Source organism: Lissotriton vulgaris, chromosome 2_1 (assembly GCF_964263255.1).
Source record: "Lissotriton vulgaris chromosome 2_1, aLisVul1.2, whole genome shotgun sequence".
Lineage (NCBI taxonomy): Eukaryota > Metazoa > Chordata > Amphibia > Caudata > Salamandridae > Lissotriton > Lissotriton vulgaris.
In genome coordinates this window covers 2,112,081,118-2,112,104,917 of record NC_141687.1, presented here as the reverse complement: position 1 = coordinate 2,112,104,917, position 23,800 = coordinate 2,112,081,118, and the positions used below count along the sequence as shown (strand labels likewise).

General features: G+C 41.9%; 1 protein-coding gene across 1 annotated transcript in view; it reads right to left on the bottom strand.

Moving 5' to 3' along the window:
* Positions 1–23,800, bottom strand: part of LOC147733785 (transient receptor potential cation channel subfamily M member 1-like) — a 220,837-nt gene that overhangs the window by 117,629 nt on the left and 79,408 nt on the right. Inside the window, exon 9 of the mRNA XM_086958380.1 lies at positions 20,990–21,282. Within this exon, the coding sequence (XP_086814506.1) occupies positions 20,990–21,282 (293 nt within the window). The remainder of the gene's footprint in view (positions 1–20,989; positions 21,283–23,800) is intronic.

Genomic DNA, 23,800 nt, shown 5'->3' with positions numbered 1-23,800 from the left:
AGTTTGTCAGGGCGTTTTAGCACCAAATCAGTTTGCACTTAGTAGAACTGGGGTGATAGACCTACTTTTTTTTTTAAGTGAGAGAATTCGTTTATTCTTAATGGTCTTTATATGTGGAGCAGATTAAATACATCTCAACAGTTGCTAATAACTTGTACTTAGAGGTGGGCAATGATGTGCTTGGTGTTCAAGTGCATGCTTCAAATTTTGAAAGTAGACAAAATGCAATAAAAGCATCCTTACAGGACCATATGTAGTGACATTCACTAAACATAAGATTTTGGTGTATCCATATCAATCAAGCAACCTGCTAGTATGCGTTCAATGTTCCTGCCCTCTTGTGATTGTTTGACAGAGTCTTCCTCAGGGAAAACTAATACTTAAGACCATACAGTCCTTCTCCTTGTTTATGATTAATTTGCATTGATGATTATCTTTTTTTTTTTAAACTTTATTTTCCATTTTCTGAACAACAACAAACTAAAAAAAGATAAAAAGGAAAACATACAATGTATTTGCAATATGAAAGCATTAAAGGACATTTACCCAAAATCTAAAAACCATATACATAAAACATAATTACAAATCATGAGGACAGAAGAAAAGTGAGAGAAAATAAAAAAATGCTATGCAACACGTGAGCCCTAACAGCACCAAAAATACTATATTCAATGAAGAAATAATTTACATGACAAAACTGCAAACAATAATCACTGTCATACACGAAGACCAAAAACCAAATAGATGTATGGACAGCCTCTACCCCATTGTACCACCCCCGATTCCAGGGGTGCTATCCTACACTGGAAGGGGTAATGCCTGACGGTAACTGAGTGTCTGGGGACAGTTGATGCCGGGAGATATAGTCCCTATACGAGCCCCAGATGTCAATAGGTCTGGAGGAAGTGGGGAGTAAGGTGTTGAATTCTTCGCAGTTCACATTGCAGAATGCTAAGCTGTTCAACCAGGAGCGAAGGGTAGGGGCGCACCTGGAACCCAATAACAGTGCTATCTCCCGTTTGGCTAACAGGAAGCCTAGCGCTGCTAATTTACGAACCTTTTTTGGGAAGTGTTCAACGTACCCCAACAGTGCTATCTCAGGTGTGGGAAGGAGTGGTATGGACAGTATATCCCCAAGGGTGGAGTGGATATCTAACCAATATTGGTGTGTTTTGGGACAGGTCCAGGACAAGTGTGCAAAATCAGCAAAGGGGGCAAGACATTTTAGACAATGGTGAGGACGGGAGTTGTCAATTCTGTGTAATTCTGTGGTAAAATACACCCTGCGAAGGAATTTGAACTGAATCAATTTGTGGCGGCTGTTCAATGAAACGTCTGTTGTGGTTTTACAGCAATATGCCCATTGATCATCAGAGATAGGCCCGCCTAGATCCTCCTCCCAAGCAGCCCTATGCCTAGCATCATTGATTGGTATGAGTGCCCCACACTGTTTGTACAATTTGGAGATCAGGTGTGCGTTAGAGGGGCCCTGAATCACCAAAGTGAGGGGCGGTGTCTCATCAGGTGCCAAAGGAAAAGAGGGATAACCCGCCCTCAATGCAGAGCAGATCCGGGAGAGAATGAATGTGTCCATGAAGGAGCAATCGCTAAACCGTGCCTCCTCCGATGCGGAGAATACATGCCCATCTGGGAATAAGTCCCAAAAAGTGCGTATGTTAAATTTCGCCAGGGTGCTCTCTACCAGAACTTCAAGGCTTAATCTTATCCAGGCTGGACTATAGCAATGCCATTTACCTTGGAGCACCGGAATCCACTCTCCAAGCACTGCAAAAGACCCAGAATGCCGCAGCTCGCCTACTCACGAACACCCCAGCCAGAACATCAGCCAAACCAGCTCTGAGGAAACTTCATTGGCTCCCCGTGAGGGAAAGAGTCGTCTTCAAAGCCCTCTGCCTGGCCCACAAGGTTCTGCACAACGCCGGCCCCCCTATTCTGAATAATTGGATCACACCATACAGACCGACGAGAGCGCTTCGGTCAGAACATGGAAACCTTATCATGGTCCCCAGGGTGAAGAAGGCCCGCATAGGTGGCCGCCGCTTCTCAGTCAACACAGCAAAAAAATGGAACGCGCTCCCCCCGAGACTCAGAGCTGAACCAAACCTTCTACGATTCAGAAAGTCCCTTAAAACCCTACTTTTCCCCTGATTCATCATCAGCTTCCCTTTGCCCCCTCCTTAGGAGTCCGAGGTTTTAGCGCTGGGATACTCGAGGGTGACTACGCGCTCTATAAAAACCATAAATAATAATAATAAATAATAATAATGGGGAAAAGAGATGCATTGGGAAGGGGAAGGGCCGGTGAATATAACAGGTCAAGCCCCAAGTATTTACGCAGCCTAATCCAGGCCCAGCATGTAGTGGAGACAGTTTGGATGTCACGGGGATCACGAGGAAAACCAGTGGGGAGCATTGTAAGGAGCCGTCGCGGGAGGACCAGATCCCCCTCTGGTCGTAAATATGGTATGCGTGCATTCCGTATGGAACTAGGCGTAGTCGCATTGTGCGACTAAATAATACAAATAAAAGTCTGGCACAGCTAACACCTCCGCTGTCTGGTGGCAGAGTTAATACTTTTCAGCCGACCCGGGGCGTCCTATCTCCCCAGACCAGACGAAGCAGTATAGCGCGGAGTTGCGTGAAAAATGCCTTGGTTAAAGGAACAGGAATATTATTAAAATAGTATAAGAAGCGGGGCAACACTATCATCTTAATAATTGCGATTCTACCCGCCATTGACAAGGGCAAGCAAAGCCATCGGGTGATCTGTGATTCCAATGTGTCTATAGCGGAGCCATAGTTGAGACGGATCAATGATGCAGTGTCTAAATGGATGTCGATGCCCAAGTACTTAACGGAATCATCACACAATTCTAACGAAAATTCAAAGGACCAAGGTGTAGTGTAGGCCGTGATTGGGAAAATGACGGACTTTTGCCAATTGATATGGAGCCCGGAAAAGATGCCAAATCGTATAATTTCCTGAATCAATGAAGTCAAATTATCCTGGGGCTGTCGGACTTATAATACCATGTCATCCGCGTACATGGACATCAACAGAGGACCGGTGCGAAATTGTAACCCGCGCTGAAGGTGGTTCTCTTGAAACTGCCGAGCCAAGGGGTCCATGGCCAAATAAATAAGAGAGGGGAGCGGGGGCAGCCCTGCCTAGTGCCCCGTGATAAGGGGAAAGGGTCAGATAACGTACCATTAAGACGCAACCAGGCAATGGGCTTAGTGTATAACAGAGTGACCGTGGCTATGAAACACTCCAGCATGCCCATTCGGCTCATGACTGAAAGAAAAAATGGCCATTCAAGGGAGTCGAAGGACTTTTCCGCGTCCAAAAGGATCGCGGCGGCCGGGGTGGAAGGGTCAATACGGTGCAACACCGTGAATAAAGTACGGAGATTAAGAGAAGTGGACCTATGTGGAACAAAACCAGATTGCACCGGGGAGATGATAGATTCCATCAAGAGCGACAGTCAAATGGCGACGACTTTGGCTAAGATCTTGTAATCCAGATTTAACAGTGACAGTGGTCTGTACGATCCACATTGCATGGGATCTCTCCTGGGTTTTGGCAATAAAATGATTGCAGCCTCACGAAATGTCGGGGGGAGGATGCCAGTTGCTAGGGACTCCGCGTAGACCTCTACCAAGCGCGGGTCCAGTAGGTCCTTGTATGCTTTATAAAAATCGGCCGAAAAGCCATCCAGACCTGGGGCAGAAGACGCACGCAGAGCATCGATCGCCTCAACGATACTGTTGGGGGTAATGGGGGTCAGAAGGAACTCCTGCATGTATCGTTCCAGGTATACCAGGGCCACTTCAGAAAGATAATCTTCCTGACTGCGGAGATCTCCGGAAAGGCATGAAGTATAAAGGGTCTTGTAATATGTAAGAAACAAGTCACATATCGCGGGGGTAGAAGAAACCGGCGAGTCGTCCAGTCCCGTCATCGAGACGATGCACGTGGGGCCTCTGGGGGGGGCGTAGTGTATTGGCCATGAGGCGACCCGGACGTTCGCCTTCCCCATACCGCCGAGCCACGCAATGTTTATTCAGGAACGACAATTCCCTATCGGCTGCATTCCGAAACTCAACACACAACTCCAGGGGGAGAGCAGAAAGAGAGTCAGAGGGGGAAACGAGTATTTTGCGGTCAGCCGCAGCAATTTCCATTTTGATCTGATCCAAAGTAGTGCGCAGATCGCGTAGGACTCCGGCATGTTTAGAGATACAGAATCCCCTGATGTAGGCCTTAAATACCTCCCATAAGACTGCCCACATGTCGACAGAGCCCGTGTTTAGTTCAAAATAATCTTCTATGGCCTGTCTGACCTCCTCAGGATGATTGTCCTACTTAATAAAAGTTATAACGATTCATCCATCACGGCTGATCACCAAATTCCCAACCTCATATTTGCAGATGATTCCATTTAAAAAATAAAAGAAGCCCATGTGTCTGTAAATCTGGCTAAAAACATTTTTCACCTTTTGCAGGTAACATGGTCCAGAAATTAACCCAATTGAAATGAAATGCCCATAGATCCTACAGTGGAAAGGTATATCTGAGTGATACTGAGTTACAAAGAGTGAAGGAGTTTCATTATTTGGATGTATAGTTGGCGAATTCAGCATTTGCAATTGTAAGAGCCCAAACGTCTTCAACTTTTTTCCCCACATATCATCAGTGCTAAAACTATACCGTGAAAAAGCTGTTGGAGCCACTTTATATGGCTCAAAGATTTGAAGGACTTGGGATGTAACAAATTAGATTAATGAGATCTTTTCTGACACCACTGCACTGGCCCTAAAGAGCATAACACTTTACTAACCTGAAACACCTAATTTATTGGGTAAGACTTTGGTCTAGCAAGATTTTATAACCCTGTTAGAATGCATTCTCTGAACTGAAAGGTATGGATCCGAGATGACAATTACCTCAGTTACATTATGTCAAGTCATGATTTTACAAGCTGGACATGAGAGAGGCTTGGGACAAACCTGAACACATCACCAAGGGAATGCAGTTGTGTAAAGTTGATTTGTATATCTAGGCTAATCACCCGGTAGGGTAGCCAGGCACTGTAGTGGGTGTGTAGGCATAGGCATGAGTGTGGTGGGAGTATGCCTCTAGGACTTAGTTGAAGAGCCAGGACTTCAGCTTCTTGCAGAATCGAAGAAGAGAGCAAAGGCTCTAATGTGTTGAGAGAGACTGTCCCAGGACATGGGTGCAATGTAGGAGAATGCCAGAACTCCCGTTCTGCTTCTGTGGATGCGGGGTGTGTACGAGTGAGAGTGAGGCTGAGCACAGGTGTCAAGTGGGTTGGTAAAAATAAAGACGGTTGTTAAGGTATGTTTGTCGGATCTTGTGCAGTGCCTTGTATGCGTGTGTGAGGACACATGAGGACACATGTGAGGGCAGCATTTATGTATTGGGAGCCAGTGGAGCTCACAGGGATGCGGTGCGATGTGGATGTATCGTGGGAGGTTGAGGATGAGTCCTCCTGCAGTGTTAAGGATGGTCGGGAGTCAGTGTAGGAGATGGTTGGAGATCCCAGCATAGAGTGCTTTGCCATAGACTCATCCACTTGGGATGAGTGCTTGTGTGATGGTGCGTGTAGTGTTCCGGGTTAGCCACTTGAAGATCTTATAAAGCATGCAGGGTACATTGGAAGCAGGAGGAGCTGACTGTGCAGACCTGTGCTGGCATGTTGAACATTTTGTCAAGAATGATTCCCAGGTTTATTGTGTGGTTGGTATGGCTGTGGTCTGATGGTCTGATGCTGGAGAAATTGAAATCAACATATTGGCCGTATGTTGCTGAAAGGCGGCTCATGGAGTCAAGCACAGAAGCTTGACAGCAACATTTCTTTTTTTTTTTTTTTTTTTGGTAAACTTTTATTAGCATTCCACAGTTACGGTTGAGCAAAGGTACAGAGGTAGTGCAGTCAAACAATACAGAGCAGGATCAATGCTAAAGTACACCTCACAGTATCTATGCGTAACTCAGGAGAGTTTAGTAAAACATGGTCACAGGATTAGAGAAGGTTTTTTGTTTTTTTTTAAATGAAGAAAAGGCAGGATCTGATGCCGCACAATTAGACCTTGCCAATGCGAGGGTTACACCTGGAAAAGGATATTCACGGCAGGACCATTATAGGCAGGAAATTCGTATCAGGACGTAAAATCAGGATATTCAACAAACATTACATATCCCCACCCAAACAGTACCTGTCCGCCACATCATAGAGCTTTAAAACATAGACCCTTTTACGGAACTAGGAAAACGCACAGAGAACTACCTCTAATCAGACCCACTGAAAAAGAGAAGGATAAAGAAAAAAAGGAAGACAAACCAAAAGAATAACATGAAAAATAAAGGCCATAGAACTAAAAAGTGAACCAAAAAACAATAATACCCCACCCCCATTCCCCCACCCTGCACCCCTGCATATGGCTACGGCCTACCCCCCTAGCAGCGTGCCTGTCGCCAAGTACCTAAACCCGAAATATAGAAAGAAAGAGACGAAGAGGAGAGAAAGAGACTATATTCACACGAAGTAAGAGAAGGAAAGGAAAAAGAAATGAACAAAAACCCCACGAAAGGGGAAGAGAAAAGATGGAGGGTCCCCAGTACAGGTCCCCCCCCCCCCGCCGCCTCTCACCCCTGCAATAATACCGTAATGGATGGCAGAATATCAATGACCTAAGCAGATTCAAAAACACAGTTACAGCCCAACCCCTCTAGCCTCCCAGGCAAGATGGAAACCCCCCCATGCTAGAACAAGGAGCTGAGTGTCGTTAGTGTACATGCAAATCAATGTCCCGAGTCAGAAACATATCGCAGACATTATAAGCAGGAGGAAGCAAATAAAGCAACACAGTAATCGGGCAGATCAACTCAAGAGGAATAGGAAGCCTTGCAATGTTCCGTGTAACTTCAACGTCAGGGGGATCCGCCGCCATTTTAACCATCTGAAATCCAAAGGACAGTGCGTAGGAGAACCAGGGCAGCCATTTCGCAGTCTCACAGCTCGATACCAGGAAGAGCAAGCGAAAGGGAAAGTAGTCAAGCATAGTCGGTGAACACTCCACTTAGATGAGTATCCGCGAAATCAGGTGTCGAAGAAGCAATCAATTAAAAGCATACGAGGAGTTGTACTTGCGCGAACATTCTTCCATGCCGCCGAGAAAGACTGGGCAGGGTCCCACCACAAAGCCTGTTCAACGAAGGCCGAGCAGGGGCCACATGAACAAAGTCTCGCAACCAAAATGCCCACAGCAAAGCGTTCTCCCAATTCTAATGACACCGGGCCCCCTCTATAGCAGTTCGTTTTCAGTCCAGCCTCTCAGCGCACGGGGGGCAACCGCTCCACTCCCCTCGATCCACCGTGCGCGCTTCCAACGCCATCCATGGATTCACCATATTAAACACTACGCACAGGCGGGACCCCCAATCCGATCGCCGCCGAAGCAAATGCCAGGGCCGCCCGCCCCGAGTCCGATAAAGAGGGAATGGCGTCACCAGCACCCCACGTTACTACCCATTAGTGTCTTCGTCCCACTGCGTGGCGGAGAAGCACAGTCGGGCCCCCACAGTCCAAAAAACGCCACGATGGTATAGCGCCACAGCCAGCCCCACGTAGCTGAAATGCGGGGATTAGGCAGTACATGTTAGGCCGACCAGCGCTCCATCCAAGCAGCCAGCGGCGGGTAGTGGGCGAGCAAGCCCATCAAGGGGAGAGGGGTGGGGGGCGACACCAAGCCAACGCTGGAAAATTGCATGTATTTCTGCCCTCCCGATGTACGGGGTAGCGCTGGAGCCAAGTATTCAGGGGCGGGCTGACCTGCTCAATAGTTGACGGGTGCCACCTGGATCCCAGCGGCCGCCGTCATGGTTCTCGCTGGCGGCGGCGTAGTCACGCTAGATCCCGGATGCGAGGATCGCGCAGGCCAAGGTCGCGGAGGTCCGTAACTCCGCTGTCCGGGCACGGAAAGCGCTCGGGGTCGAACGCGTCCACTCAGCGCCCCTTCCGGCGCACGGGAGCTCCGGAGCTGTGCGGGGCGGGCGAAGAATTCAGGCGGCGGGAGAGGAGAGCCGGCGGAGCCGGGAGCGCGAGCGACCATCTTGGCCGCCGGCCCGGCTCCGCCGCCGACAGCAACATTTCTTGATTTTAAATGTACTCTGGACTTTGAACATTTTTTGGACAAGCAAGACCCGCCAGAAGCAAGATCTTTAGTCTTACAATTCAGATATGGAATTTTAGTGGTTAATTTTTTCTGCAGCAAGTGGTGATCTGTGGACAAAACAGCACATATTTGCCCAGCTTGTAAGTCACTTTCTGAAACTAAAGGCTTATCTCATGTTTTTCTGTCCTGAACACCATCCTATTAGAAGATTTTGAATATTACCTATCTGCCAGAAACTTGCAGTAGGACAGTTTGAGTTAAAACTTAGAATTCTAAGAACTGTAAATAATTGATTGATTGTATTTCCTTTGTTTATATTTACATCATGTTTGGGGGTTTAGACATAAATTTACTTTAAGGATGTAGGGTTTAATAACTTTTAATGGTAATTGCAGTTGCTTTTATTTGGGGAGAATCTAATCTATATGATTTGTTTTTTAATGATGTGCCTTTTATATAAGTATTGTATTTTATTGTATTGTATTTTATTTATGTTTTCTGGGGCAATCCCCCCGAAATAAAAATTTCTATTGATATCTGCAAGAGTGGGATTGCAATGTAGCAGTATTTATTCTGACATTTGGCAGCACTAGTTGAGAGAGTGGGTGGTGAAAATAGCAGTGCAGTGACCTTCTGAGAAATATCTTGTGCCCTGGCACTTATTTCTCTAATAATTAAACACTAGGTGCAAGTATTACACCATTTTAAACAAGGTGATGACTGAACACACCTGATCTCACTTGTAGAATTGTGAATGAATGTAGGCTGTGGCTTAAAGCCAAAGCCTCTACCAAAAAATGTGTGAGAAAGGCCAAAGTGTCAGCGGTTAACAGATTATCCACTAGTAAATATCTGGACACAGCTCATGCAGTGCTATTGACAAATTATGTGTACCAAGGACATTTATAAGAATCAGATGTTTATTTTCAGAGCTTCACTGAAGATTTAGTGGCATTGCAGATTTTTGAACAATGAAGAATCTAGTGGTGTCTCACTTAGAGATGATTTATTTCACACTGGCGTCGTAAACATGGCTCTAAGGTTGTATGCCATTGTTTCCATCTCAGGAAATAAACTACAGAATGTTGTCCATAGAGCCTCTCAGTAGGCATATTTTCAATTTCAAATGTATACTTGTTATCCTTTTGACTGAAAATCGTGGGTAATGTAAAAATTAAAATTATAACAAATATACATTAATTTAATAATAAAAAAATATATTAAAAAACTACTCTTCACTTTGGACTATCATACTGATAGAAAACAACAAACCAGCTCAATAAAATTACTTTCTATTTATTTATAATTGAAAATAAAGTTACATAGTTATTTGTTTACTAAATTAATTACAATTTTATTTTCCCCACTTACAGTATCAGTTGCGTTGTATCTAATGCAAGCTTAACTGCAAGTTGAGGTTTATGGTAATATTATTTTTTAATTGTGTTGTGTGTTTTATTTGCCACTTAAATTATACTAAAACATAATTTGGGGGCTCATTAGGGTGGCGGGTGGATTTGGTCTGCCCGCCACCTTAGCGGTGATTGGGTCCGACCACCAGACGTGCGGCGGTTCAGCCTATTTAATTATGATGGGACCGCCACCGCTGTGGTTGGATTCCGCACCTTTAACATTGCGGCGGTGGCTGCTGACAGCAGCACCCCCGCCATGTTGAAAGGAGCATGTTGTGAATTTCACTGCAATAAGTGGCAGGCACTACACTGTGCCTGCCACTTGGTGCAGTGAAATTTAGTGCATCCACACCTCCCACAACACAAAGGTGTCTCGCAACGGGCCCCTGATGACATTCTCTGCCAGCCTTTCAATGGCGTTTCAACCGCTAGAGAAAGGCTGGCTTCCGTCGGCATCATAATTGTGCTGGCGGAGTCTGCTAGGCTCCGCCGCCATTGTGAGCATGCTGACCACTCCGCCCGCAATCATGACAATTGCTACTGGCAGAAAAGTGGCAGCCGGACTTTCCCTCCGCTGCGGTACCCAATGCCATCATAATGTGGCGGGGGTAATTCTCACGACGATGGCGGAACAATCGCCACCGCCGGCCCGGCTGTGGCTATTTTTCCGCCATCTTAATGAGCTCCTTGGTGTTGTAAAATGAAATATTCTGAATTATAATAAAATAGTTAATAACAAAAATATTCTAACATTCAGAATACTTAAACAAATGTACTATAAATTTGAATGTATTTACCTGTAGGAAATTCTCATTTTCCCAACACAATATAGGTCCTATCTGTTTTGCTGGATTTACAGCTCTGTGCATTTTACCCCTGCTTAACGGGAGCTAAGTGACTGTGCACCATCTATAAACATGGTTGAATGAGCCATATTATAAATAGTGTCCCAGCAGAACATGGCATTCACTTTTTGAATCTCCAGTGCACTTTGATAGTATATAAGGAATGGCAGATGCTTGTGATGCTCATTCTTCAATTTGGACAGCACCAGTAATGTACACTAGCACAAAGGGGTTGTGTTCTCATTTACATACAGGAATGACCTCATGCAAATCATAAAATATGATTACTTCCGACCCATATTGAATTACATATGCGTGCCAAGAAGTAAAAAAAACTTCAGGAGGTGCACTGACAGCACCACATAGAGATGGAGCACAGTCAGTGCATCCCCAAAGGCATCCTTAGAAAGGGGAGAAAGAAATAGTGCAGGGAACACACCCTTCTCCTACAGATTATTGCAATTACTTACTGTAACTAATGCATGTGAATCTCTGCCCTCCTTGCAAACTCAGCCTGCACAGTAAAAGGCAGACTGACAGTTTCAAACAGCCAGTCCATCTTGCACTAATGTGTTGTTCCTAGTGTCAACGTTAGTGTGCATTCAATGTAATAGTGTGCACTGTCCTTATCAACAATCAGCACACTCAGTTAAAGGTGCGCCACAGCACAGATCGGGGCGGCCAATGGATATTATGAAAGTAGAAGTACTGTGGAAACCTCAGTGGAAGATCCCTGTCAGAAGGGCCTGAAAGACTATTCTCCTAAGGAGGGAGATTTCTTGAGATTTTACATTGATGCTAAGCTTGCCAAAATCTCTCTGTTCAGCCGCGTGCCCTTCATACCAATATAATGAATTGTCATCATTCTTACAAACAGTGTTCAATGGTCACTTGATATGCATAAATTGATCCCCCAGCTAGAAGTCTGGTCTCTTGGCAGGAAGGACACTAAGCTGACTTTGCTGGACTATGCAAAGGAATGCCCGTCAGTGAGCATCATGGACTCTGTGATGAACAGGGCCGAATTTAGCACAGTTGGCGCCCTGTCCTATAATGTTTATTGGCCCTCCTCCCCATGACCACCTCGGCCACGGATTCCCTCACTACCACCATTTGACAGTACCCCTCAAGTCTCCATAACCACTGTCTCTTAGATTCATTAAGTTTTATAACACCACTCATACCAGCTTAAGATGTCATAGCACTTTACATCACACACGCATTGCACAGAGGTAATCAATCATAGCTGTCTAAATCAGTGTATAAGAAATATTATGTAAGACAGAGGCCTACAAGGAGTAGGAGTCGCATTTCATCCGTACTGGTAAGCAGTATAGTTTGAGAGTACTTGGACTGGAAAAGCACTTTTACAGAATTTAAAATGTAATACCATGGTTAGGAGTTTTTTTTAATAATAAGAATTCATTTCTACCCAAATGAACCCCTCTTGCAATATTAAGACAACGAAAGACTGGTCAAAAAATATATAGCTCTATTATATTCCTTGCACTTTGCATGCAGCTTTTTGATAGCATTTTAACGCATAAACTGCAAGTAGCAAATGGATCTCTGCTCAATGACCTATTTATATTATATACACCTTGTGACGAGAATGAAACACGTTCTTTGCAGCAGGAACGATCAGTCAAAACTTTCACTGAACAAAGCTCCAGTCTCTCTCCAGGAAGAACATTAATCAACAGAGTTTTCATTTTGATTGATGCCTGTAAATTGATGGGACAATGTACGAGGCATCAGGTACTTTTAAAATGATGAACACCCCAAGTCAGAGCCCAGTGCGGTGGCACCGCGCGCACCTCCCTAGAGCCTGCCCTGGTGAAGAGGCTCTATGAACTTCAGTACCTGTAGCCACTAAATGTTGCTCTTAAAAATATGACCAGTGGCAGACTGAGCAATAATACTTTTTTGGCCTCTGTTACAAAACAGAAAATGCATTTTCCAACTCTAATGTAAAGGTCCTCTTTAGCAAACACCACAGCTGTATTTGGTTCACTGACAAAAATATCAATGTTAAAAATATAGAAGTAAAAAATATCAATGCAAAAATATAGAATGCAAAAATATAGACTCCCTATACTTAACAGGTAAGTGCAAAAATATCGGGGGAAAAAACGATGTAAAAATATAGTTGTACGAAATCTCGATTATATATACATGTACATCTGTAAAAAACACATGACACTTAAAATATAAAGGGTACTACACCCAAAAATACAAACGTCTATGAAAGATCCTTTAAACTGTGAGACTTTCGTGCACAGGTATGAAATTATAGAAAGAAACATACTAAATGAACATATATAAATATGGACATTCAAAATAATGCCATTCTAGGTACTATAACTATGGAAGTATAAATTGGGTGAAAAGGCAATGGCGGATAATATATCACGAGATTAATAAACAACAAAATCACCAATAAATACAATATTGAACAATGCGAAACAATCACTAACTTGATCAGCGCCTATAAACGTGGTTTGAAATGTTGTAGTAAATGATTGTAACTCAATGAAAAATACAAATAGCAGAATGCATTTCACTGGTGATTTCAAAAGAACACTATTTAAGGGTGAAACTAACAAAGGACTCACAAAACCGTGACAAAGACCATCTCTTGTTTGAAACGTTGGTGGGTGGTGGACATGGTGGCGGGATTCATGCTTTAATAAAAAGCTTCGTAATTTGAAATCGACTTCTGGAGTGCGGTGACCCTTTTTGATTAAAACTGATTGCGAGGCATAGTTTGACCTTGACACCGGCACCCGCGAAAAGAGTGCACTGATTAGAGACTGTTTCTCTATAAAATATAATAATAATATATATATATATATAAATAAATACAATAATACATATTAAATATGTCAACCCTTTCCCCCAGTGCTGCCGTCGTCCATTGGCCGACGGCACCCCACCCGGGCACGAAAACGCCCGCACCGCGGTGGAAATACCGCTGAGGTTAATAGGTTAAATAATGTTAAAATTAAAAAATAAAATAGATTTACTATAAATTAAAAAATATAATAAATACACGTAATTCAAAAAAGTTAAACACACATACATAATAATTCATATAAATTTACTTTAAAGCAATTAAGCAATTAATAAACTATTAAGTTTAATTTATTTTATTATATAAAAATGTACAAATATATATATGTGTGTGTGTATGAATAACATAAAACCTCATTAAAAATACATTGTATTGTAAATTAAAACATTAAACTTTTTAAAAATCTTCAAATGTATATTTCCCACTCCAGTGAGTGCAACAGTAGGGAGAGTGTTGTATAGCAGAGGGGTAAAAAACTACTATTCCCACTCCAGTGAGTGCAACAGTAGGGAAAGAATTAGATAGTGGAGGGGTAAAAATGACTATTCCCACTCCAGTGAGTGCAACCGTAGGTAAAGTGCTGGATAGCTGAGGGGTAAAAATAACTATTCCTATTCCAGTGCGTGTAACAGTAGGGAAAATGGTGGATAGTGGAGGGGTAAAAATTACTATTCCCATGTCATGTCCTGTGGTTAGGTAGTATCTTAGGGGCCAAGCTATGTTTCTTCTTTGATTTATTTTCCCTTTTAACCGGTCCTTCTTCTCTGTCCTTCTGGCTATTGGCGCCTCCCTCTCTCTGTTTCTGTCATGAGGGCACAGTTGCGGAGGAGTTCCGGGGATCGTCCGGCGAGTATTTAGACGCTGCCAACCCATTCTTCCTCGCTTGGTTTCTTTCGCGGTTCCTGCCCTGGAAAGACTTTGCAGCCAGCATTTGCGGCAACACATTGCCTTCTTTAATGCTCCTCCTCAGATCCTCTGGCGAAAATTCATGGACTACTCCTTCCTGCCTTGGTTTTAACCACTGTCTTAGGAGGATATTCAGTCATTCCCTGGATTTTGGATTTTTGCGTATAGCGGGTCCATTGTTCTCCCTCCCGCTTTTTCGGATTTGGATTCCCCCGAGGCTCAGTATGTTGTTTTCTACACCCATAAGTCTCGTTTAAAGGGTTTTTGCTTCTTTCTATGGGGCACTGTACTTTTCAGTAAAATAACAAGGGATTCCTTTGTTGTAAGTGCACTAGATGTGTTTTTTTGCCTACCTGGCTTTTTTCCGTGATTATTCCAACCACTAATCCCTGCAGTCTTGTGCCAATATTACAAATTAATACTTATCTATTTTGGGACAAAGAACTTTGTTTTGTTTCTACAGACTACTATGGACTATGCTTCATATATTAAGGGGTGACCAATTCGATATAATTGAATATTTGGTGACATGAAAAGGTTTTCTTTTGTGTTTCTATTTCATGCTATAAATACTATTCTTCTTTCTTTTTCCCTTTCTAAGACACTCATGCCTTACTTGGGTCCTACCATATTCCAAAGAGTGAAGCCTTTTCCGGAGTATATTGTCGCATGCATGAGCTCCTATTTTTTACTGAATTCACTTGTACAACGAACACGAGTGGGCGTGATACGCTGCTCTTTTGGAAATTAAAAAGCATACCATTGGATTTATCAAGATTCGATGGAACAATTAATTCCCTTCTTGGAATTTTAGAACTCGAAAGAGGACAAATGTTTTTCACACATTGGGGCCACTCCTATCTTAGTATCGAGTGAAAAATATGAGCTCATGCATGCGACAATATACTGCGGAAAAGAAAGCTCATCATAAATATTTAGAATATCTTCCATTTGCGCATGAGTTATATCGTTAAGGGAACACGCTGATTCATAGATGCTTGAAGAGAAAAAAACAACAAGCCTTGAAAAAGCCCTGAGGGCGAAACGCACGTCGGCTGCTGTCTTCTTCTTGTGATTTGTGAAACTAAAAACAGACTTCGACCCATGAAGATTTGTTTGGTTTATTCACTCATTTCCTCTTGAGACTTTTCGGACTGAATTACATAGGGCACTGAGACTTTACAGACTGTTTGGAGCAATATTTACATTACTAATATTGGAAGTAATGATACTGGTGTGCTCAGGTATTCTGTTTGTACAAACCCCTATGATGTTGCTGGTTCTGTTTACATGGTAACTCGCCATTAGTGATTATGAATAGTAAGAGAACCACTATTTCCATTTTGCTTGATTCTGGAGCAACAGGTATCTAAATGGATATTCAATTGGCTGATAAAAATGACATTCCCTACATATATAAAAAGCAACCTGAACCTGTACTGATCTGTCATCAGGGCTAATCACGAAGTAAACGGAACCTCTCATGTTAATTTGTGATAATGGTCATTTTGAGATTGTTAGTTTTGACCTCATTGAATCCCCCACTTTTGGGGTGATTTTTGGAGTTCTGTAGCTACAGTCACATAACCCAAAGATTGATTCGGCCAGATTACATTACATTAGATTCCAAATACTGTTCACAGCATTGTTATCAGGAGGCTACAAATTGGTGTTCTCTGTTGGTTTGTGCAGTAGGTACTTGTTCTGAGGTTTCCTGTGTTCCTTCTCCATATTTTGAGTATTCTGATGTGTTTGATACTGTCAAAGCTCGTGTTTTGCCACCACATTGTAGCTTTGATTTCCTCATTGATTTGGTTCCTGGTGCTACTTTGCCTCGTAGTTGGATCCATGCACTTTCTGAACCAGAAGTGCTGCATTTGCGGGTCTACTTGCATGAGATGTTGGCGTCTGGGTTTATCAGAAAGTCCTCCGCTCCTGTGTCATCTCCCCTCTTCTTTGTACCAAAGAAAGAGGGGGATCTTCGTGCTTGTATTGATTACAGAGCTCTTAATAAGGGTGACAATTAAAAACAAATATTCACTACCCTTGATACCGGTGTTGTTGGATCAATTGCGGCATGCCACCGTTTTTACTAAACTGGATCTGTGTGGGGCATAACATCTTATTCATGTACATGAGGGAGATGAATGGAGGACTGCTTTTCAGACTGATCTTTTCTAAAAATAATGCCGAACATGACTACCATGTGACACAAGTTTTGCAAAACCTGCGTGAAGACCGTTGTTTTCTACAACAATTAGCCTCATTTTGTGTTTTTGGTTCTTTCTACGGGGCACTGTACTTTTCACTAACATAACAAAGGATTCCTTCGTTGTAAGTGCACTAGGTGTGTTTTTTGCCTACCTGGCTTCTTTCTGCGATTATTCCAACTACTAATCCCTGCAGGCTTGTGCCAATATTATGAAGTAATACTTATCTCGTTTGGGCCAAAGAACTTTGTTTGTTTCTACAGACTTCTATGGACTATGCTTCATATATTAAGGGGTGAGCAAAGAAAAGAAGAATGTTCCATTCCACATAATTAAATATTTGGTGATGTGAACATTTTTTTTTCTATTTCATACTATTGATACTATTCTTTTTTATTTTTCACTTTCTAAGACACTCTTGCCTTACTATATTCTGGAGAGTGAAGCCTAGGAGTGGATTACACCTTTTCCTTGTTTACTTACCTTCCCCCGGTGCGCTTCCCACTCGTGGCTTTTATTATTTTTGGGCATAAGAGGATAAGGAACAGGGTGAGGAACAGGACATTCTTCATTCCTGCAGTACCTGGTTTGTAGGTGAGTGGGGGCGAACATCCCACTCCAGTGAGTGCAAAAGTAGGAAAAGTGATGGATAGCGGAAAGGTAAAAATTACTATTCTTACTCCAGTAAGTGCAACAGTAGGTAAAGTGTTGGACAGCGGAGAGGTAAAAAGTACTATTCCCACTCCAATGAGTGAAATAGTAAGGAAAGTGTTGGACAGCAGAGGGGTAATAATTACTATTTCAACTCCTGTGAGTGCACCATTAGAGAAAGTGTTGCATAGCGGACGGGAAAAATTACTATTCCCACTCCAGTACGTACAACAGTAGAGAAAGTATTGTATAGTGCCGGGATAAAATTTGCTATTCCCACTACAATAATTGTAAAAGTAGGGAAAGTGTTGGATTGCGGAGTGGTAAAAATTACTATTCCTACTCCAGTTAGTGAAACAGTAGGGGAAGTGTTGGATTTTATAGGAGTAACAATATTCTCACTCCAGTCAGTTCAAAATTAAAATCAAACAACACTTTAATAATAAAAATATTTAAAAAACTAAATAAATTGAAAAATATATAAATATGTTAAACATGTAATATTAAAATGTTTAAAAAACATATTACAATGTTTACACATACTCTATTAAATAAAGTAAAACATAATTTCCAAACAAATACATTTTTTTATTAAAAATTACTTAATTATTAACTACATTATCAAGTATCTAACGCGTCGTCGTTGAAAAGACCGGTCTTTTCAACGACGACGGGGAGGCTTTACTTTCCCGCACCCGATTCGGGGGTCTTGTTATTCCAGCTAGGCTCCACTGTATTTAAGAACTATGGAAGCCATCTTTGTGTACTCCTCTAAATCTCGGAAGTGGCCTCTGTTTTAAAGTTATTTACAACTTGTATCCCTTGAAAATACTAGATAAGGTAGTTCGAGGTTCGACTCCTGTATTCTGGCTGATTGAGGAGCCTTGTCATCTACCTCTGTGATTGACCGGGTTTTCACCTCCTTATTTTCTGCTGCTTTAGCGCTTCGTTGTATCCACTTATTTATAACTCAGGATACTCCAGCCCTTTTGGTATCATTTCAGACTGTCTTCTACTCTTCGTATTTATATAAAAAAGAACCATTGCTTCTAGGCTTTTTAGACAGCTTCTTCAGTTTAGCCTAGCTGTGCAGACTGTGTTATGCTACTATTCCTCTGATGACCAATTCCGGGTCACGAATTATGACTAAAATATTGAATTGTGTGCCCTGATGAAGGAATTTTGTATTGTGTTTTGTGTAGTTTCGGCACTTTTCTTTCTTGTCTTTTTTTTTGTTAATGCTTGATATAATTCTACTGTGTATCTGTTTTGTGTAATCTCGGATGTTCTCATTCTTTTGTCATCTAATGCTTTTTTTGATTAATTGTTTGTCTTAATGGTATGCTCTTTATGGTTGTTGGTGATATAGTGTGTACTTTTATATGTGTTCTTTCTGATATTACTCTCTTTGGTTTGGGCTTATGAATTTTATGCAAATTCGCATTGTTTTGTGTAATATTCTTGGTGTATTCTTATGGATGAACTTGCTGTATATGTTTTTTGACTTTTTTCTTTAAAAAAATGATAAAATATCTAATAATGAAAAATAAATAATTTATCAATTCAGCTGTTCTGTGGGTGAATGTCTTTAAATTTTGGAGCTATTGACCAAGTGCTAATTATAGTTGGGGACATTCTTTGATATTCTTTAGTATATTTTACTCCCTGGTTGGATGCTTCCTAGGAATTGGTTTTCTCAGGGTCCCTCTTTAGTTTTTCTAGGTCTCATATGTATGCCTGGTTACCTCTTTTTGCAAACCTTATAAACACTTTATTTATGTAGTACAGTGTCACATTTGTATGGGCTGATTAAATGCAGAAAGAGCATTCAATAGACTGCAATGTTGTTTGCATGGCCTTACTTAATTACATATTTGAATCTGCTAGTGATGTGTACATAATAATATGATTTGCATATAGGTTTTTACTTATTTTTGTTCTTATGCATGCTTTAACTACTGCATTTCGCTATTATGATATTGAAATCGACTAACGCTTATTTGATTTGATATTTTTTTGACTGCTGATTGACTCATATACAGATGTCATCTTTCACTTCTGATCCAGTAAACTTTAATATCCTGGGCAAATAGTCCAAGAGCACTAAATGTAATTACTCATGTATCACTATAGAAAAAAGGGTTTCCAGACTTACAATAGAATTCACTCCACATAAAATTCCATATTAGCAAGCACCCTATCACAAAGCAAGAAAAAGTAAAATATTTGCAGTAATTCTCATAACTCCCAAAACCAGCGTTTCCTGTTGGGTCTCAACCCACTGGTGGGTCTTGAGCCGATTTTTGGTGGATCACGAAAGGTTAAGCAATAAATAAAGATACCTTGAAAATCTGTATTTATCTTGTCATATTTGCTGGGCTTCAAAATCAAAGGGCTCGGTTCACAAAGGTAAACTGAGACTCAAGTCTAACTTTACGACTTTCGTTATTCGCAAAGGGCGTTCGGAAATGCCCTTTGTGAATACTGAAAGTTGAACTTTACAACTTTCAGTCTTCAGAAAGGGCAGTTTCGAGTAGTAAATACCCTTTGTGAATACTGAAAGGGGTAAAGTTAGGCTTTTGTCTCACTTTACCTTTGTGAATCGGGCCCAGAAATTGGATGTCAATCTATGTCTTCTGACAAATTCATGCTTATTTTATTTCCTGGGGTTGGTGTTTACAAGCTCCTCCCATGTTACAGTCAGAGAACAAATGTAAAGTGTATTATCCAAAAAACGTGCTGGGGTAGAGATAGTGTGAAAGCGAAGTCTGTACTATGTAATTTTTTTTATCAAAATCTAAATACCTGTAAATAAATTGTTTAGATTCTACAGTTAGGAAAGCAAAAACGAAGCACATTTTTTGCAGTTCTGAAGTGTGAAGGTAAAAAAGATTTTAATAGGATCAAAACAAATCAAGACACTTTTCTTGGTGATGCATAAATAAACCGAACCCGATTTCCACACATTATCATTTGTATGCAATATAGCTTTAACAGTAAAATTGTATGTCTTTACAAAAGTTGTGGCCATTTCAATGGAATATTTACTGGCTGCAATGACAGTGTGCTCACACAATGCTTTAGCTACAATAAAAAGACACCTGCCTCATGTCCATTAAAGCTAGGTGGGTTGCTAATGTTTGTTGTTCTAAAAATCAGGTTGTGGTTCTAAAACGTTTGGAAGCACTGCCCTAAACAGTTATAGCTAAGCATGATACACACTGCATCCTAGTTCGATGTCCCCTGAAGAAGCTTAAAAAAAGTTATAAAACTAATAGCAAGAGTAGTAGCTCGAGCTATGTTCAGTGTGGATGTACATTTCATATATTAGACCGTTATCAAATACACATTTAATTACATTTTGAAAGAATGGAGACAACATAATCAGAAATAACAATTCAATGGTAAAACATGTGGCTTGTTCTCCTAAAGATAACTAGCTTGGGCTGGCTAGTGATATAAAAAGTGAGTGGATCAAAGAGTTGGTGAAGGTGACAAAAAAGATATGTTCAGCCTGCCCCTATGTTACAGGATTGGTGATCAGTTGTGTGCATTGTTGAAATAATAACATACCTAGAAATGGCCAATTACATTTTACAATATGCTATTAATTTACCATGAGTTCATTTCATTTTAATAGCTTACTTTGCCTATTAGGATGTCAGTTTTTCTTGTATAATATAGCCCCTGGATTTCCCCAGTCGACCTTAGCACAAGAGTGGTTCTCATGGAGACTCGCCTCTGCCTCCCCTTTAAGCTCAATGTTGGAATGTTTTAATTATAAAGAAGCAACAATTTTCACACATGATTCTCCTTTTACAATGCAAACAGAGCTATTGTTTTGAAAATAAACTTCAATTGAACTTGCATTGTGTACTCTTCATTACTCACTTGGAGTTATTGTCCAAATCTTGAGAGATGTCATCCACAAGTTCGCTCTCTGAGGATTCGTGAGCCATGGATTTGTAGAGTTTGCATGCTACAAGTGCCTTGGCCATGGCCTCTTCCCCTCGCTGCCAAAGGAAAAGCGCCATCTTCTGACGCTTCAGCAGCACAGCCCACACCATCAGCTCGTGGAATGGGTACTGAAAGCGGCTGACCTCAGGGTCATCCACGTCGATATCTATCTCTTCCTCCTTTTTCTTCTTCTTCTTCTTTTTTCCCTTGGATGGGGGTTCATCGTCCTTATAAAAGTGATGTTGAATTAATGAGTGAATTATAAAGATCATTGAAATACATTCTGCTTGTTGTACATTGGTTACTTAGCAGTGCAATACTCCCATATTGAACTTACAAAGGGCTGCTCTCATAAAGTGCAGCACATGAATGCCATGGGTGATGGGTTAGGTTCCCAGAGCTGCAGTTTTGTATAAGACTTCAGAGGGGGTCAGGCCACAGAATTGCCACAATTGTGTACTAGATGACAAAACCCATAACTAATTACTCTTTCATCATCAACCTTTCCAACTAGTTGGATGCTCCTCCTACGTGAATACAACATCTACACAGAGCAGTGTTTATCTCACTGAATCCAGGTTCTGCAATGGGCCAGACCTTTCAACAGAAAGATAAATTCAACAAGGCACTCGGAAACTTTCAAGTCCGTTCTCCTCGCTTGAACATATGTTAGTCACTTGCACGCTGCCCTGTCACTGTGAGTCATTTTTTTGTTAACATATTGAGGTTGAAGCTGCAATAGCTAAACTTCTACCCAACAAGGCGCCTGGTTTAGACAAGATGCCTGGGGATCTATTTCGGTCTCAACTGAAAATTTGGGCATCAAATTTGGTCGTTTTATTTAATGCAATATTGAAGGGGATGGACCCACCAGAAACCTGGCTTGGAGCAGAGATAGTCCCTGTCCATAAAAAACGTTGGCCCCTAACTCTGTCTAACTATAGGCCCATCAGTTTGATAGACACTACGCAAAAACTGATGGGCAGGAATATTTTAGACAGAATTCAGGGCTGGATAGAGGAAATGAGATTATGAGTACTCTCCAAGCTGGGTTTAGGATGGGTATTCATCCCTAGACCAAATATTTAGGCTCCAGGTATTATTTTGGAAAACGGTGAGAGTGGAGGATGGCAGCCTCTACCTCATCTTTTTTGACCTGCGGGCCACTTTTTATTTAGTGCCCAGGGGAAAGTTGTGGAGAGTATTAATGGATTTGGGCCTACCCACATATTTATTGGATGACTTGAATAGACTCCACACGGATAATTATGCCCAAGTCAGGTGTGGGAGACATGGTGAATTGTCCGCTCGGTTCCCCGTGAAGAAGGGGGTTCGCCAGGGCTGTGTCCTGGCCCCAACTTTGTTTTGTCTCTATATAAACAGCCTAGTTGATCATTTGCTTAGAGTTAAGGACAACGCTGCCCCAAGGCTAGCGTCCGGTCGGGTGTCCGCTTTGATGTTTGTGGATGACACTCTGCTGTTGTCCAAAACATCAACCGGCATCCAACGCATCCTGGACGGTTTTGCAGAATTTTGCACATTGCGTGGGCTAGAGATAAACTTAGATAAGACCAAGTTTATGATTTTTAATCCCCCTAAACAGACCCGCTCTTGAATGGTACTCCTCTGGAAAGAGTTAGGACCTTTGAGTACCTAGGTATCACTTTATCTGAAAATCACGATTGGGGTTTTCAGACAGCAAAGGCGGCCCTTAGGCTATCCCAAGTGGTGGGTGGAATTGGCAAAGTGCAGAGAACCTCAGACTTTAAGACAGCGGCCCGGTCGTTGAAATTTATAGACTTCAGGCCAGAATGGCTTCTATGTATGGGGCAGAATTATGGGGACACCATCGTATACCCAGCCTCATAAAGGTTGAGCATACCTTCATGAGGAATCTATTGGGTTTGCCAGTTAGTACACCACTCATTCTCTACGTATGGACCTGGGGTTAGATCCTATAGAGGAGGCAGTAGCTGCAGGGCCGATGCTGTACTGGAAGAGACTATGGTCAGTGCCTGAACTGGCTTCTTATGAACTGGCTTCTTACAAAGAAGAACTTATAGAGGTGTGGGATTTTTTTAAAACAAAGAACATTCTGTGGCTCCTACATATCAGGGCACTTAGTAACTGTATCGGCTTACCCGAGCTGTGGGGTAATACCGAAGAAAGTTGTCCAGGGATAACCAAGGCAAAACTGTTACACCATCTCAGGTACTACAACTCATTATCCTTATAGAGGTGCACTACCGTAGGAAAATTGACGATAGAGTTCCTCCAAGTAAAAATCGAACCTAAAATGGAGGATTTTTTTTACATAATTTATCCCTCACTTGCGAGGAAACTCTACATGCAGTTTAGGATCAGTAGTCTTCCACTCAGGGCATTTACTTGTAAATGGGCTAATACAGAGAACGCTGGGTGCCCGGCATGCAACTATAAGCGAGAGGATGTATTACACGTTTTGTTTTTTTGCCATGCTTATCAGTTCACAAGGAAATGTTGGTTGATCCCACTCTGTAGGAATCTAGGCTTCAGCCAATGTGCCCAAGCTTGTAAAGTCTTAAGGTATGACACCCACCCCCCTATTGTTTTTGCTGTCTCACGGTTCCTACTTGGCATGTGGCGTAGACGGAAAAGTTTTTTATGATAAATCATGTTTATTTCTAGATTTTATTCTGTCTATCTTGATAACTATTAAGGTTTAAACTATTCCTAGCCGTAAATTTTACTGGATCTATTTCGCGT